Genomic DNA, 18,668 nt, shown 5'->3' with positions numbered 1-18,668 from the left:
CTTGAGGAGGACTTGTTGGAGGAGTTCAGCTTCATCAGCATCATGTTCCTGCCGCCTAACACCACGCCACTGCTCCAGCCGATGGATCAGCAGGTCATTGCCAATTTCAAAAAACTCTACACCAAGGAGCTTTTCAGGCAATGCTTCGAGGTGACTGATTGCACCACCATCACCCTGCGGGAATTCTGGAAGGACCACTTCAACATCGTCACCTGCTTGAAGATGATCACCACGGCCTGGAACAGGATCAGCCAGAGAAATTTGAATTGCGCTTGGCGCAGCCTGTGGCCGGACTGTGTGGCACCAAGTGACTCTGATGCACCAGAGTCAACAGTGGTGCAGGACATTGTTGCCTTGGGGAGGACCATGGGCCTGGAGGTCACAGAGGAGGACGTCAGCGAGCTGGTGGAGGAGCACGACCACGAACTGACCACCCAGGAGCTGGTCAAACTGCAGGCAGAGGCTGCCCAGGAGCAGGCCTCGCTGGAAGAGGAGGAAGCAACTGAGGAACGGCTGTCCTCCAAAGAACTGAGGGACATTTGCCTGAAGTGGAAGGATGTGCAGGCTTTTGCACAGCGGCACCACCCTGACAAGGACCTGACACGTGACCTTGCGAACACTTTTGATACGAGGGTCATGTCGCCTTTCAGGGAGGTGCTGAAAAGGCGGATGAAGCAGCAGACCATGGACAGGTTCTTCAGCAAGAAGCAAAGAGTGGAAGAGGAACCTTCTTCGAGTTGTCCCCCAGAGTCTTAGAAAATGTACTGTACACTTTGTTGATTTTTAAATGTTTTTCTGTCATGTTTAGAAACTTAATTTATTGTTCCTTCAATTTTTGAAATGCTCTTTACAGTATGTGTGACTTTAAAGAGCACTTAATAAACTCTTGTTGTACCAAATTTGGCTTTGTTTGGACTTTTTTTGACCATAGGAACGCATTAATTGAATTTCAATGCATTCCTATGGGATTTCGTGCTTCGCAAGACGAAAAATTCGCTAGACGAAAAAACTCGCAGAACGAATTAATTTCATCTTGTGAGGCACCACTGTAGAAAGGTCTGGACAATTGCTTTGCTTTTTCTTATGGAGAATCTATGAAGTCCTGTGCATTCAGTTATCATAATGAAGGAAAATGAATTTTTGTTGGAAAGTATTTGGTTACATCTATTTTTATAATCATTTATATCCCGCTTCCGTAGCCCAGCAAGAGTGTTCAGACACAACTAGGTGACTAACAAATACAACAAAAATGCCAAAAGCATATAAAAACTTGGGGATTTTCTAAATTAAGAGTGGTAAACAAACAAACAAACAACAGAAATAGGAGCATAGGGAGTTGCCTTATACCATTGGTCCATCTTTCTCAGTACTGTCTAGACTGATTGGCAGCAACTCTATGGGATTTCAGGAGGGGAGTCTTCCCCAGTTCTGCCTGGAGATGCTGGGGATTGATCCTGGGACCTTCTGCTTGCAAGGCAGATGCTCTGCTACTGAGCTATGCCCCTTCCCCTCTGTCCAGGAGTCTAGTCTTTGTAAATGTCAAATTTAATTCCTCTGTTACCTTGACTGCCTACAAAGTGACAATGAAAGATTTAAATCTGTCAGGAAATGGTCTTACCTCTTCTGTATATTCTTTCTTAAGAGGGGCACCAGCTGTCACCTAAGATAACAAACAAGTAGTTAAACAATGGTCATAGGACAGACCTGTCGAAAGAGGTTGCTTCATGTAATCGTATTTTGATACCTTTCTAAAAAGCAGCAAGGGTCAGCATTTAACAGTATCAACAATGGGAATATTAGAATTTCACATTGCTTCTTTCATTAATTATTGTATCTACACAAGCAGATTATTGATGTTGTAGTGTGATTTGGCAACATCTAGTATTCTTCAAGCCAGCACTAGCTAAATAATGTCAGATTCAAGCCCCGAGTTCATTTTTAGCACCATTTAGCAACCATTAAGTTTTACTAAAATGTTCATGCTTCCATTTTGAAAGTGAACTTACATTGCATCAGCCCCTGCTGGAGGAAACTGTGGCCTATGAGGAGAGGTTGTAGGGGAAACTCTGCAAGTAGGGGGAAGGGTTAAGCACCCCTGCTTTTCCCCTGCAAAAGCCTCCATCCCTGTGTTCACACCATTCATCTCAGTTGGAAACTCCCATAACATGTTCAAATAACATGCTGTTTCAGGCACATTTTAAGACACTTAAGGTGACTGTGAACCTTTTAAAAAAAATGATGAGACAAATATGGACCACCTATTGCTTGTCATTTTTACCATGCTATATAAGAAATTGTTCCCCGCTAATGCCCCAATGCCAGATGAAGGCTGCAGAGAGCTGCAGCCTATCCAACAACCACAACCATTGTTACACACTCCTCTTTAGCACATGACTTAGGCAATGCTCAGCATCCTATCCCATTAATTTGCCAAGACTACCACCTGAATGCTAGCTGGTGTTGGCTTCTAGTAGGGGGGTGGATGAAGCAATAACCAGGGAGAAAAGGTGGAGGAGTTGGATGTTGCTGGCAACATGATAAGGAGAGGGTGAGAAAGTGGAGAATCAGAGGAGGAGCTTATGGAGGGGAGGGGTTTGCTAGAAAACCTCACTGAAAGGTACAATTGGGGGCAGAGTTTATTGGGTTTGCCTCTTGAATAGGAGTTGTCAGGAAATGTAACCACTGTCCCACTTCCTACTTTGAAATCTTATTCCTTGACAAATCTTGAACAACCCTGTTGCTTGAAAATAATTATTTTAAAAGTTCAAGTCTGCGAAGCTACATTTGGCAGTTCTTCAGAGTGGAAACCCAAAAGCACAACACTAACAAAGTAAATTGATTCCAGTTCCTGAGAACCAGCAGCCCAGCATAAATATGAAGAACACCTCAACTGGAAAAGTTAAGGAAGAGAAGTGAGCTAGAAATATTCAAGGGGGCGAAAATCTATTTACATTCTAATTTGTGATATATATGGCTTGGTGCTTTCCTTGCTTACAGTGAATGCTTCATTTGGCTAAGCGAAGAAGGTGAAACAAGTGTTAGAGATTTCAGTGGCCATGCTCAGCCTGCACGCAGCTATTCCAAAGCAGCAGTCTTATTTCAACCCAAGTTCTCAGACAAGTAAATAAATCCCCTTCAATTAGGGGTTGGGGATGGTTGGGTGCAAAAGGACTGGTCATTGTTACCCAGTCGACAGGTATCTGCAGCTGGATGAAGAGAAGAGTTTAATAAATAATATTATGACTGTATTCCAAAACATACTCACATAGCAGTAGGTGTCATTGAGATCAATGGGGCTTTACTTCTCAGTAAACATGGTTAGGCTCATGCTGTAGGTAAGAGAGCGAGTTTGCAAAGTATTAAGCAGAAAAAGTAGTTTGCAGAAGAATCTGAAAGGTGGAATCAGGACATGCATTCTGTGAGAGAGTTTCAGTGTAACATGAAATGGTGCATCCACTACTTTAGGAACAAAGGCTGCCAGAGTGAGCATGGAAGATGAAGAGCCAGGAAAGGCAAAGGCAAGAATCTGGTGAATGCGAAGGCAAACTGCAGACAGGCTGAATGTGGGCCATTGCTCACAATGTGATCATAGCAGCTACCACACAATCTTGGAAGCAAAAATTCTGCACAGAGGTTAAGATAGTTGAAATGGGACCAGTAAATGTTTACAAACAAATAGCAATGGCCCGCAGGGAAGTGGTTGCAAAAGCCCAGGAAAAAGATAGGAAGTCCAGCTCTAGCGAGAAATTAAAGTTAAGAAAAAGAGGGTGGAAAGTGACGAAGTAGATGAAAGCCAGACTGCATGCTTGGGTGACAGGATAAGGGAAGGGAAAGTACTCCAAGAACTCGAGAGGCAGGAGAGGGAGATTTGGTTGTAATACATCTGCCTTGAGTACTGCTATGATCAGGATCAAAAGACGACAAAGAAATGGGGGCAACCTCAGCACTTTCATTTCCAGGGATTTTTAATAACCCCATTCCATTATATTCAGCTGGTCTTAAATGTACTTAACAGTGACTAGAGGATATCCCTAGTTAGTAGTTCAAGACTGAGGAAATGGCAGAAACAGAGCAGAGTGGGTAGCAGTTCAGACTAGAGGACACAATGGGTTGGTCATGCTTAGAGAAGCCTTAGTGAAATCAGTGGGATGCCCATTGATTTAATTGGGTCTGCTTCTAAGCACAGCAATACTCAGTTGTAACCCCACTTACCTGGGAGTAAGCCCCACTGAATTTGATAGGACCTATTTCTTAGTAGGCATGGTTAGGATTGTGGATGTAAATCTGGATGTAACCCTGTGAGTTTAGCCATGGCATTTCAAAGGCCAGTACTTGCGTGTAAAAAAGAGAGAGAGAGTGGGGGAGAAGAAAAATTCCAAACAGACCTAATTCTCCTTGCTAAATTTTTAGTCTTTTTTAGAGCTATCCTCTTTAATACATCTTAATCCAACAAGCAACACAGATAATGCCACATCTACATGATGAAAGACAGTGAAATGAGAGTCTTTGTTAAATTAGCTTACATTGCGAACTATTCCAGCAATTCTGAAATTAAAGCGTTTATACATATTTCAAATGATAAGGGGCTTTCTCAGGCTTAGGGAGTTCTAAAGATTTATCATTTGTTTTATGAGATAGGTACAGAAACTTACATTTGGCCCACCTCCATGCATCTTCAAAGCCCGCACTGTAGCAACAAGCACAACCACACTGGGAACCAGGCCAGAAGCTCTGCATTTGATGTTGAAGAATTTCTCCATCCCAATATCAGCACCAAAACCAGCTTCAGTTGCTGTTAGGAACAAGGGGTTAGTTAAGAGGGATCAGAGAGTCAATTTGGCAGTCACTAAACACCTAGTGTACACAAACAGAGCTCCATATGTGCAGGGGCTTCTTCCTTCTCTTTTAGGAGTGGTAAGATGCTTTACATATATGTGGGGCTGTTATTGGTCCAGAGTTTCAAAACACTGAGGCTAGACTGTTGGTGGGGACAGGCTATTGCCAGCACATAACTCTGGTGATCAAAAGCTTGCACTACCCTGCCCACACATTTCTGGGTCAAGTTAAATGTTCTTCTACTAATTTGCAATGCCCTTTTATAATTTGGGTCTAGGAGACCTCAGGACCTCCTAATCCCTTAGATCTCTACTTGATCACTGAGGTCTTCAGCTGAGCCACTGTTTGTGGCCTGCCATGGCTCAGATGCTCAGCTCATATCCACCAGGAGTTATATGTTCAGTATTGCAGTATTTTGTGGAACTCTCTCCTGTTGACCTTCCAGTGCTTACTGAAGACTTTTATTTCAGCAGGCTTTTAAAATGAATTCTGATTTTTAGTTTTACTTCATTTTTAGTTTCATTGTATTAGGTCTCCTGTACACTGTTTAGAGATTACTGTAATTAAATGATAGACAAATAGTTAAAATAAATGTATAGTCATGCAATCTGTTGCAACAAATTTATAATAAATGGAAATTCTATAATTATATGTAATTAAGGGCAGGATTCACCTAACTAGCCCCATCAGCAGAATATCTGTGAACGGACTTCTGTTTGCACAACGGGGCTTCACCACTCTCTTCCCCCATGCCCCCCCATTGGTTTGGTGTGTGTGTGACAATCCCCAGTTGAGCACGTGGAAGAGGAGAGGCAACTCCCCTTGCAACCAAGAAATCAAAACAAGTAACAACCCCCAAACCTCATTTTTAAACAATACATTTAAAAAGTGGGGACGAGATACTCTAGTGGATGTGAAGGGGGTATCTGGGGACATGGCCACCATACTGTGGACCCCATCTGGTTTGGGGAGGAGAGGAGGAAGAGGAGGAGAGATGGTGGCGATGTAGGGCTTATCTCAAAAGTGAATAGAATTTCTTATTTAAAAGACTCAAGTGTGACAAACACAAAGCCAGGAGTGCCAGCACTCCAACTTTCAAGAGAGGAAGGAAGCAGGATGCTGTACAAAAGCTGCTAGGATGAAGGCTACCAACTGCAAAGGAAATAAAACAGAGAGTAATTCTGAAGATAAAGCCATGTGCCAAAACCATGTGCTTTGAAACCTGTTTGTGCTCAAATATTCAGCACAATCACTTTTGTATTATTTCCTGCCTGTAAATCAGAGTGCCAATGAAAACATGAGCAACTGGAGGCCAAAGAGCAAGAAAGAGTCATGATAATCCCTAGTTCAACAGTGACATGAGTATGAATAAGTCTTCCATTAAACCAATGGGAATCAAACAACAACTTGCAATACATTTTGTTGGAAACCCACAATTAGCCACTGGGACAAGCTAGGCCAAGAGAACCTGCATGGTGTGCAAAGATCCACTGGAGGTTATCAGATTTACTTTCTCCTGATAGGCAGCATGGGAATTCATCACTAGATTTTCCTCTTTGCAGTCTACAAGACTATCTGGGCTGCTTTCTCTCAGGAGTTAGAACAGGTGGCAGCAGTAGCAGCACAGGCAATTGAGGAGGGGTTAGATCTCCAGTTGCTAGAGCTTCTTTCACAGAACAGTTTAATGCAATTCAGCCAGTAGTTCAAAAGACTCCAGGAAGTATTTTACAGCAGGTCATAAGAAGGCACTCTATGTAGGGCTATTTTACAAGCAACAGTCCCAGAATCAGATCCTTGCTCAGCCATAACACTTAGGGACTTATCTGACAATATCCAATGTCAGCTTAAGGACGTATCTGTGATCTGATCTGAGTCCTTAGGCTAGGGGAAAAGGAACCCTATTGCAATTCCACAGCAGCCAATTTTAGCTGCTCATAAGAGTGTACACTCAACAGAGGCCATTACCAATCCCAGCTCTCCAATATATGTATATACATACGTCATGTATATGAATGTACACATATGTACTGTATATGTACATGTGCATTTCAGCACCTGTATGTCACTGTCACTTTAAAATTTTAGGTATACACTTAAAATATCACTAGCATACAACTTAAAAATGTAAAGCATGAAGTTGTCCTAAAATAATGCAATCTGTGCCCTGGCCAAACACTTAAATATTTCAATCTTCTCACTTTGGGTAATAATTTTAGGCATCCTATTAGTGTAAATGCTGTGAGGAAATAGAATTAACAGCAAAACAGAGTTCTGTCTTTTCTTTTTAAACAGAGTTCTGTCTTTTCTTTTTAAAATATTACTGAATCTGAAGAGAACTTTTCAACGAATAAAGTTAGGGAAACAAGTAGATGTCCAGATTTAAACATGGTTATAAGACTAGTATTATAGGTTTGTAAGGAACATGAGAGTCATCTAGTCCAGCCCCCTGCAATGCAGGAATCTTTTGCCCAACGTGGGGTTCGAATCCACAAACCTGAGATTAGGAGTCTCATGCCCTCCTGACTGAGCCACATATATATAGAAGGAAGAATGAAAGGCAAATTAAGGGAAATGCCTTTAACTTTTTCATTATTACTTTTAAAGTATATACTACATTTTGGTGAAATAAAAAAAAATACCTCAAACCATTGCGGAGACTCAGCATTTGTGGATTATTTCATCCACTTTCTCAGTGCAAAATGTTCTTGGGAAATGTATTATTTATTTTTTAGAATCCTGAATGTCAATGGCTGATTGGATTTCTCAGCCTTCAGAAAAAGAAAGCGGCAACTATGTTCACTACACTGCAGTTTAAGCAGCTACATATTAGCCCTCAATGCAGCAGTGTTTTGACATGGCAGGGAGCCCTACAAAAAGCAACCACATGTTTCAGTTTGCAAGGCTACAAATGGAACTGTCACAAGAAAATTCATTTATCCCACAATAAAATTCCCTGTAAACAGAAGCAAACTTTAATGAACGTAACCTTCCTGCAGTCAGCATTTACTATCAACATATCTAAATCAAAACAAAGAGTATGCACTGGAAGACCCTAAAGAGAAACATGCACACTAGGCAAAGTTTCAGGACATGGAATTATGGAGGCCAAATTCCAGAACAATACAAAAGGAAATGGAAATTCTGAATTGCTAGCTGCCATCCACTTCTATGATGTAAACATATTTGTCCTGGTGCAGCTGTCAACAAGGAAACCATGGAAAGGAAGAGTTCAAAGTCACAGAAGCACATGAACTCTAACCCTCTGGATCCAAGGCATTTTGGCTGGTGCTTGTTGTATGCAGCAAATCACCAAACTGAGCAGCTGCCAAAATAAACCAGGAGATATCATGATTCATCTGAAAGGACACCACATTTATGTTACTACAGCAAGGGTAAATGAACTGGCTGTTTGTACAATGTGACCCAAGATCTCTTCCTTTAATGACTGTTCACGGAACGTAATGCTCAAAGTTCTATCCAACTATTCCAAATGATCCCACAAATCTTTCATTTTTTCGGTGCTGGAGTTATAGGCTTAAAAAAAATTGTAATACAAGTCTGTTTAGCAGGAAAAAGACATGCCCCATATAAAAATAACATTTAGTTTTTATATTACGTTTTTTAAGTGTTTAAAGCATTTGACATTCCAGTAATTCCTACAGCAACCTTGTGAATTTTGTTGGTATTATCACCTCCATCTTCAAAATGTGCGGGGGCGGGGGGGGGGGAGAGTTGAAAGATAGAGCTCACCAAAGACTACTCTGTGAGTTCGTGGCTGAGGTGAGATTTGAACCATGGCTCCCTGACTCAGATATCACACACTAAGGCACAACCACAGTATGTTGAAGAGTAAGGTTACCATAACTTCTGTCATAGAGCTTCAGTATGCTGATGACAACGTAGTGTGCACACACTCAGAGGATGACCTCCAAACCATCCTAAATATCTTTGCAGAAGCTTATGATAAGCTTGTCCTATCACTCAACATCCAAGAAACCAAAGTGCTGCACCAACAAGTACAAAATAACCCCTCTGCAGCGCCACAAATCCAACTCAATGGTGGAATGTTGGAAAATGTTGATTACTTCCCCTACCTAGGCAGTTATCTTTCCACAAGGGCCAACATTGATGCCGAAATCCAGCATCGCCTGACCTCTGTGAGTGCGGCTTTCTCCCGATTGAAGTGCAGAGTGTTTGAGGACCGGGACATTCGCAGGGAAACCAAAATGCTTGTTTACACTACCAACCTTACTATATGCTTTTGAAACATGGACCACTTATAAATGCCATCTCCAACTCCTTGAAAGATTCCATCAACAGTGTCTCCGAAAAATTTTACACATCACTTGGGAAGACAGGCAAACTAATGTCAGTGTACTGGAAGAAGCAAAGATCACCAGTGTTGAAGCAATGATTCTTCAACATCAACTTCGTTGGACTGGTCATATTGTGCAGATGCCTGATAATCGTCTTCCAAAACAGCTACTCTATTCTGAACTTAAAAATTGAAAGCATAATGCTGGTGGTCAACAAAAGAGGTTTAAAGACTGTCTCAAGGCAAATCTAAAAAAATGTAGTATAAACACTGACAACTAGGAAACATTGGCCTGCGAGCGCTCCAGTTGGAGAAAACCCTTTACCAAAGGTGTCATGGGCTTTGAAGACACTCAAACTCAGGATGCAAGGGAGAAATGTGCTAAGAGGAAGGCACGCTTGGCAAATCAACATTGTGATCAACTCCCACCCGGAAACCAATGTCCCCACTGTGGAAGGACGTGTGGATCCAGAATTGGCCTCCACAGTCATCTATGGACTCATTGTTAAAACCGTGTTTATGGAAGACAATCTTACTTGGCTACGAGTGATTGCCAAAGAAGAAGAAAATGACAGCTCTGTATACTTATCTGTCAAGTGAATAACATATGCTAGCAATCTCCTCAAGGACATAAGGGGAGAACAGCAGCTGGAGGTGGGCTGGTAGAGTTTGAAAAGAAAGGATGGGCAAATATTAAGCTCATTCTGGCCAGCCATTTCTCTGCTCCAATGTACATCTTCCTAAAGCTGCTTTTGGCCTTTAAACAATCTGAGAAAAGATACCCATGACTGCATGTCAGGTCTATATTGGCTCTGTACGTATATGGAATCCATCCTATCGTTGTGGATAAACACATAAACATTGTGGCTAAAACAATCTTCTCTTTTCCTAATGTCATATGGTATAGCACCATGGGCCTTACATACGCAAAAGGCAGGCATTTCCTCAGTGCTGACTCCTACATTCAGACTCCCAGCACCTTGAGGGCCTGCAGAGTGTGTGTTGGGCACTTTTGATTGGATCCAGTTCCCTCCGCTGGCTGCACTTCAGGGTCACCATATCCAGTCAGCTAAAGCCTGGATCTTCTATTGCTAAGTACCAAACTGTTGTTAAAGGAAGAGCCTCTGCTCACTCACAGAAAAGTGGTGTGTATATTCAGAGAGTGCAGCTTGCCCTACATAGAGATAACAGCATATGCCACACCACTGAAGGCAGTGGTGAATCAGAATGATCAATGTCTCTATCATTTGGTGCAATCATCCAGGACACAGCAAGTTTCGGAATCATCAATCACAACAGCGCAAGGCTGCACCCTAATTCAAATCGCAGGCAGCTTCAAGCTGCCAAGTGGTAAAAAATGTCCCATTTCTGCCTGCCTTTTCTCCAACAATAAAATAAGTAGGAGGAAGACTCTCCTCCCATTCCAGGAACACGCCCCCCCCCATTGCACAGAGAGAGCCCACTCTGCAGAGATGGTGTGTTTGTTTATTCTCCCACCCCACCCCAATGCGATCATTATGTTCACTGTGATTTCTTAGGACTTTTATTACAGTACATAGCTCCAGATTAATATCACACTGACATATAAAAAGACTATGAACAGCCTGACCAAGAAGGCTTGGTGCAAATAGAAAGGCTTCGGTTCTCAATTATTCAGTAAAATCGACTGCCATAAAGGCAGCTCTGAGTGGAGTTTTTTAAGAGATGAAAACTCAGTTATTATGGAGGCCAAACTACATGCTATACAGAGAGGTGGATACAGTGGTGCCCCGCAAGACGAATGCCTCGCAAGACGGAAAACCCGCTAGACAAAAGGGTTTTCCGTTTTGGAGGTGCTTCGCAAAATGAATTTCCTATGGGCTTGCTTCACAAGACGAAAATGTCTTGCGAGTTCCTGCGGGTTTTTTTCTCCCCCCCCCTTTTCCAAGCCACTAAGCCGCTTATCAGCTGATCCGCTAAGCTGCTTAACAGCTGATCCGCTAAGCCGCTAAACCGCTTAACAGGTGATGCCTAAGCCGCTTATCAGCTGATCCGCTAAGCAGCTAAGCCGCTTAACAGCTGATCACTAAGCCGCTTATCAGCTGATCCGCTAAGCCCGCTAATAGTGCTAAGACGAAAAAACCGCAAGACGAAGAGACTCGTGGAACGGATTCTTTTCGTCTTGCGAGGCACCACTGTATTAATTAAACTTTAACTCTAGCACAGGCACCAGCTAACATAAAAGAAGAGGGGGTGACTTTTGCCAATTCCCCCTTCCCATTGCGGTCCCCTGTTCCCCCCCCCACAGCTCCAGAGTGTTGAGCAATCCTCCAGAACAATGTGGAAGGTGGGGGGGGGGGACACAGGCTGCAACAGGAAGGGGAAATTGGCAAAAATTGCCTCCTCTTATCCAATGTTAGTGGATGCCCCCACTAGATCAAATGCCATTCTTCAGCTAGACTGGTAGCATTGGATACCATCCAAACATGTGTAACAGTAACCCAAGAGTAGCCCTTTTAGGGAGATGAAAAGCCACTTTAGGAGGGGACTTTTTTGGGAGCACATAAGGAGTGGCAGAAAAGGATACTATTCCTTTCCCAGTCTGCCATTTCCAGCTACAAATATCCCTCTCAGCTGTCCCACATGGGCTTTCGATTGCAAGGTATCGCTATTCTAGCCTTGTTCAAATAATATAAGTTGATTCACCCATGCATTTTCTTATGTTCGGTTTGTTTATGAGAAAATAAATTGCAGAAATGAGGTGGAGGGGAAACAGCTACTACTCTTTTTTTGCCATGCATGTCTAATTGGAACCCTCTTATTTGTGAATTGATAGGAGTGAGCTATGAGAAGCAGCACTTTTGACAGTGTTGCTGGATTTGATTTATGAATTCTTAAAAACAGAGAGAGAAAGACTGACCTCTAGTATTTTTTTTGCCTGTGGGAGACAAAGAATTTTCCTGTGCTAGCTATATTTCACAGTGGGGGAAAATCTGCTGAAATGGCTTATATTGGAGTCTATAAATTATAATCAGAGATGGCGCTAGAGCAATGTTTGTTAGCAGGCGTCTAACAGGATATTTCAATTATCAGCAGAGCAGTATACATCAAAGTTTTCTAAAAACACAAGTGAAAATAAATATTAAAAAGTAAACTGAAAATAAATATTAAAAAGTAAAAAGTGTATCTTTGAACATCTTTTAAAAAACAACAACAACCAATGGTATTTATATAAGAGAAGATAAGAGTTCAAGTTTAAAAGCTCTTGACTTTTATAGTGGCTTTCAATATACTGTCCACTACATCCTTTGAAGTCAGGCGGATAGACCATTCTTGTGGCCTCATCCCAATGGGATGCTAGGAAGGTGATATGGGACAGGACATTTTCCATGGTGCCCCCCAGCTGTCTGTGTGGAACTACAATCTACCCCCTCCCAACTGTGGATAGTTCTGATCTGCTGCTGTTATTTGCCCTGTAGCTTACATAATTTTACTGGTGATTTTATAGTACAGTAGTTTTATTTGTATCTCTTTTGTGTGTGTGTGTGTGTGTGTGTGTGTGTGCACGCGCGCATGCTTATGTGTATTTTTGTTTTGTTTTGGATTGTGACCATTATTAATTTAACATTTCACCCCCAAAACAGGAAAGGATCATTTTTACTGCTTCAGTAAGCACTGCATTTTCTTAACTATGAAAAGAAATGGAGCTACAAATGCAAGAGAGTGAATGTTATGACATAAGATAGCAAGGATTTTTGAATTTAACACTCACTGGAGCACTCGACACACAGTGATTTTTCAATGAAGTCAAGCAAAAACAACTATAAAGAACTCTGAACAATGCAAATATTAAGACATCACATGTGCTTTGGTGCCAAACGGGGTTTAAAGCAAAGCATTTACTTCCTTTTTTGGAGAAAGAACTCCCACCAAAGAAATACTGCAAAGCATTTTACAATCTATTAAAAAAATTGCAGATCATTCTTTCTTGTTTCAAACACATATGCTGCACTATTTTTACGCAGTGATTTATAAACCTTTTGTATAAATACACTTTTGAGCATAGATAAGTATATATAATATAAACTTAAATACTTTTGAGCATATACAAGGATTTTTGAAATACAGCTGTGCACATTCTGCACAGATCACTAAGCAGCTACTGCAAGTAGTTTTGTTCTGATGAGCATTTCAACTGCAGAATAAAGCAAGTAAATTATTCAGACAACTTATTAAAGCTTACTTCTGCTTAGGTTTACAATACACACAAAGCATGCCAAAATTTCTCTAATTATCTGATAGTGCAAGCACAGAAAGACTCCTATTTTTCTATATGAGTGGGGGAAGGGAGTATTGGGAATACTGTGTATGTTATACAAAGTAGGTTGCATCCAACGTTGCACAATCAGAAGGCAGCTCATGCAACATATCGTTCCCTTCTCCTTCCACTCTGCAGCCCCCTGGGTCCTCTAAAAAGCCTCTCCAGAGGGTTGGGTGGAGGGGGACCAACCATGTGTTATCTGACTCCAGGGCTGCAGAGGGAGAAGGGAATTGCCTCAAATCAGGGGGAGGTATTAGAACTGACCATGCAGAAAGTCTTGAAATGGAGCCCTTCAGGGAACTGGGCTAGTCCATGAGCTGCCACTTCTTTATGCATATTGTGGCCCTCTTGCGCTACAAGCACCATTCACAAGCTCTCTGCACTGGCCTATCCCTCCTCCGTGTGACTGGTCTCTGCCTTTGTTAATCATATTACTTTTTGTTCATTTTGTGACTGATTAATTAGTGTCAGTTAAATTTAAAAACTTATTTGTATTGTTTATTATGAATGGCTTCACTCAGTAGAGGTTGTTGTTCTTATGAACATTGTTGTTGTTCAATTCAACTTATTGGTCACTTTTTCTTGCAGCAGCTTACAATCATTATGCTTATTTCAGATAATAGCATGAGTCAATGATTTCAAGCTGTATCTCTGTTTAAGATGTCATTCTGCAAACAGACCTAATTATAAACCATTTGCTTAACTTGGCCGTTTACATAATATTTGTCTGTCTATCTATCTATCATCTATCTATCTAGTCTTTTGTAGATATTAAATATTAACTAACATATATTTAAATTTTATCATGGTGCTATCCAGGGCTGGTGGAGATGTAATGGCTTAACATTGCTTTGGCATTTCGCTGCAGAACTTTAGGTTCATTGGTCCTTGCTCCTTCTGACTGCACTTCACCACCACCACCCTGTTTGTCTTCCCTAGCCAGCACTGCTTCTGATCATCACCAATTTTGTTTCTAGAGTCCGCTGAACTTCTAAAAGGTACACTTTTCAAGAAAAAATGTACTTTTGAGATCCTCATTGCTAAGGATAATTTTAGCAATGGAATTCAACAAAAAGTTCTCTTTCAATCTGCATTGCTTTGGAACACTATTAAAGAGTTGAAAGCACCCCTTTAAAACCAACATTATCCCACTGTGAAAACTGGGCAGAAGACAGGACCACTAGCCTGCTTCTGGTTTCAGTGGAAATCTAGCCAGGCAAATGGATCCAAATATAAACATGGAATTCCAAATCAACAATACCTTTTGATCAAGAAAGTATTGAGATCACACACTAAAGTGATGCTACGTAAACATGACACATATCACTTGAGTTAAAACAACACTTTGCCATTAATTTCAAATGAAACTACTCCAGCTCCACATAAACATTCCAAATGAGCTTGTACTCACCTACAAATCCTTCTTTGCCAACCAATTTAAGGGCAATTTTGTCTGCCAAAACTGAAGAGTTACCATGAGCAATATTTGCAAAAGGCCCAGCGTGCACAAAAACTGGGGTTCCCTAAAAGTATAAAAAGCAAAAGCAGAAATGTGATCAGAGCACAAGCAGAAAACAACAGTTAAGACCTTTTACATTGTACTGTACACAGTGGCGTAGCGTGGGTTGTCAGCACCCGGGGCAAGGCAAGTAACTTGCACCCCCTAACCCGTGGATTTGCGCCCCCTAACCCGTGGATTTGCCCTAACCCCAGATGTTGCGCCCGGTGCAGCCGGCCCCCCCTGCACCCCCCACGCTACGCCACTGACTGTACTATATTCTACGTTGCTCTTGTGGAGCAATGAGGCTTATCGTCTGGACTGGAGCAGGACAAAGTGGGCTGCAGTAGGACAACAAACAACCTTTCCGAGAGACCTCGAGGACCATAAGACTGTATCCACAGCAGCAACAGAAAGCTCTGCAGCCTGATTCTATCAGGATAGTTTAGTTTAGTAGGTGTTCTAGGAGGTAGACCGAGATATAAGACTGTATCCACAGCAGCAACAGAAAGCTCTGCATCCTGATTCTATCAGGATAGTTTAGTTTAGTAGGTATTCTAGGAGGTAGACTGAGATATAAGACTGTATCCACAGCAGCAACAGAAAGCTCTGCATCCTGATTCTATCAGGATAGTTTAGTTTAGTAGGTGTTCTAGAGGTAGACTGAGATATAAGGCTTTAGTAATTAAGCTCGTATTCATATTTAGAGTTCTGCTTTACTTGCTCAGGCAAAACAATTCTTTATAGCAGGCATAGAAGCCTCTGATTCCAACTGGGGACTGTGGCAGAGGCAAAGTGTTAAATCCCCTATGCCATCCCACGCCATACTCCCAATTCAGCTAATCTTTTCTCCCTGCCCAACGCTGGCTATTGCTGTTTTTGTTATTTACCTATATGATAAAACATCATGCCTAGTTTGGCCCCAAGAGCTTTTAGAGCCCCTCCAGCAGCCATGCTAACTAGGGCTGATGCAGAAAATATGGCGGGAACCAGGTTCTTTTAGGGATTAAGTTGGTACCCACATTCAGGTGGCTGCTTTACTAGTTAAAAACCTTTTCTCCAGCTGCTGAAGCAATTCCTGCCTACTAAAGAACTCTGAAAAATGCCTTCTTTCCAATTGCTTCTTTTCACATGGAAGTGTCAGGTCTGGCACTGCAGCTTCCAACTATTCATTGTCACAAGTCAGCTGCTTTAACTTAGGCTCCTGAGGCCAGTTTCACTGAGGCTGCAATCCTATACCACACTTACCCAGGAGCAAGCCCTACTAAACTCAGTAGGGCTTATGTCTGAATAGACACATATCGGACTTCAGTATTCATGGTAATTAAAAGAAACATAGTGTATCTGGTAGCTCTTTTTAAGTTGCATTTGATTCATGGGATTCTAATAAATGTCTATCTGATTCAACAGCTCTAAAATTCCTCTAGGAGACATATGAAAGGGAGAACCTATGGTGATTCCACCTGTGAAAACACAAGTTTTCTTTCATTAATGGAGGAGGCCAGGGGGGCGAGGAAAGGAATGTAATATAAAGACGGGGTGGGGTGGGGGAATTATCCAAAAGATGGCATTTTGTACCAATGATCTGATAGCTATTCTGCTATGTGTGCTTTGAAACTGAAGCTGGAGGACAATGGCAGAAACAGCAAAAATAGTCCCCGGCGGTATCAGTATCACTGAATAAATACAATATACATTTATTCTTTTCAAACTAATAGAAACTGCCACTGATCGTTTGCTATCAGGGAAATAAATTTCAGTAGTTTATGGGTGTCACTCCGTCAGCAAGCTGCTTTGTACACCAAGCCTTATAGTGAATATTACTGTGCTTGGGTCCTCGCTTGCAGAACAGTATTTGATTAGTGTTATAACCCATTGAAAGATTTACAGTGCTCCATAAATGCATAGCAGTAGTATCTGAATACTTCCTGAGGGGCTGACAGGAAACAGAAAAGGGTACATTTCAAGCTTTTAAAAAGCTATAATACACACCCACATTTATCTATCCATTCTCAGAGACCCGTCTCCACATGCTCTCACCAGGTAAGATGTGGTGGGTGAATACTGGGGCACACAGCCTTTTCAATGAGGGCACCCAGGATGAAAAATGCATTCACCTGTTGCCTGCTTTTCAGTGTTTTCAGGACCAAGTGAAGACCTTTTTATTTTACCAGGCTCTTTAAACTTTGTGTTAAATCTAAAGTTCATGTGATTTGTTTTTGTGTGTGTGTGTCACTGAGATTTCCCCTTCTCCCATTACAGTGGTACCTCAGTTTAAGTACTTAATTCGTTCTGGAGGTCCGTTCTTAACCTGAAACTGTTCTTAACCTGAAGCACTATTTTAGCTAATGGGGCCTCCTGCTGCTGCCGCGCCGCCGGAGCACGATTTCTTATGCTCTGTGGTTTAGACCACAGCGCCACCCGCGGCCCCTTGTTAAGATAACAAAGTGTAAAAATTATCCATAGTCAAACACAAGCTAGAATTTGATGTGGCTTCCTCAGGCAGATAAATTATGTTGGGCTTTTCTGAAGAGGGAGGTACAACGACACAATAATGTTATAGTACTTTACCAAGCAATATCTTCTAACAGCTATTTCATCATGATATCTATGATTCCCAGTTTTTTTATGGAAATATTGTTAAAACATCCATGTACATATCCTATTTGACCACTTAATTGTTGTCTAATAAAACCAAACCAAAATTAGGCTCAGACAAGGTTGGTTGTAAAAAATAAAATAAAAATCACCACTTAACTGTAAACCAAGAAGTAATTCAAACAAGTTTTCAGCCAAGCAATCATGCGTTCTGTTTTAAAGTACACATATGTTATGCAAAACCTCTCTAAGTAAAGATCCAAAATGAAAATATAATGATTTGGGTTCAGAGTGGCTCTTTCTCAAATGGAAGGTGGCTTTCTATTTGTAGAAGGGCTGATAGCGGTGGACTCGTAATCTGGGGAACCGGGTTCGCGTCTCCACTCCTCCACCTGCAGCTGCTGGGTGACCTTGGGTCAGACACACTTCTTTGAAGTCTCTCAGCCCCACTCACCCCACAGAGTGTTTGTGGTGGGGGAGGAAGGGAAAGGAGATTGTTAGCCGCTTTGAGACTCCTTAGGGTAGTGATAAAGCGGGATATCAAATCCAAACTCTTCTTCAAATAAGGCTCCTATTAGGCTTCTGTCTACACCTTCAAAGACCATCTCTTCCAGAGCCAGAAGTGGCTCACTGGTTGGGGATGAGCCACTATACTAGCTTTCCAGTATTTATTTCTTTTTTCCATATATTTTTTACCTCACTTGATTGTAGGAAAAACCTCAAAGCAGTTTACAGTGACCAGTAGGCAGGTCACTGTTGCTTACCAGGAAGGCTAAGGTAGCAGGGTGGTCAATGCAGCGTAAATGCATTGGTGGGGCCAATCTGGCACTCCTCCTGGATTCTCAAAGGTCATAGGAGGAAGCAGGAAATTGACCCCAAATTGCCACCCCCTCCTTCTGTGAACAGAGCAGCACTCACAGTTTCTCTGGATCCAAACCAACAGATGCTACTGTTTTTTCCTTGTTGTTTTGCAAGCCAAGGGGCTTCCAAGTAAAACTGCCATGCTTAGAAGTAAGCATTCCCTATGCTTCTGTTTCTGAAGTTGCACCAATATCTTTTCTATGAATATATATTTGAATATGGTAAAAGGGTATGTCTTCACAGATACCATGTTTTCTTTA

The 18,668-nt window shown here is 41.8% G+C and overlaps 1 protein-coding gene across 1 annotated transcript in view; it reads right to left on the bottom strand.

Annotated features, from left to right (window-relative positions):
• The window catches only part of MTHFD1L (methylenetetrahydrofolate dehydrogenase (NADP+ dependent) 1 like), a 113,802-nt gene that overhangs the window by 50,179 nt on the left and 44,955 nt on the right, over window positions 1-18,668 (bottom strand). The window contains exons 20-22 of the mRNA XM_053382167.1: window positions 14,863-14,974; window positions 4,653-4,792; window positions 1,619-1,660 (exon numbers count right to left, since the gene is read on the bottom strand). Coding sequence (XP_053238142.1) covers window positions 1,619-1,660; window positions 4,653-4,792; window positions 14,863-14,974 — 294 coding nt within the window. The remainder of the gene's footprint in view (window positions 1-1,618; window positions 1,661-4,652; window positions 4,793-14,862; window positions 14,975-18,668) is intronic.

The sequence above is a fragment of the Podarcis raffonei genome, chromosome 3 (genome assembly GCF_027172205.1).
Source record: "Podarcis raffonei isolate rPodRaf1 chromosome 3, rPodRaf1.pri, whole genome shotgun sequence".
Lineage (NCBI taxonomy): Eukaryota > Metazoa > Chordata > Lepidosauria > Squamata > Lacertidae > Podarcis > Podarcis raffonei.
The sequence above is the reverse complement of the archived record's forward strand: the minus strand, read 5'-3'. Positions and strand labels throughout refer to the sequence as shown.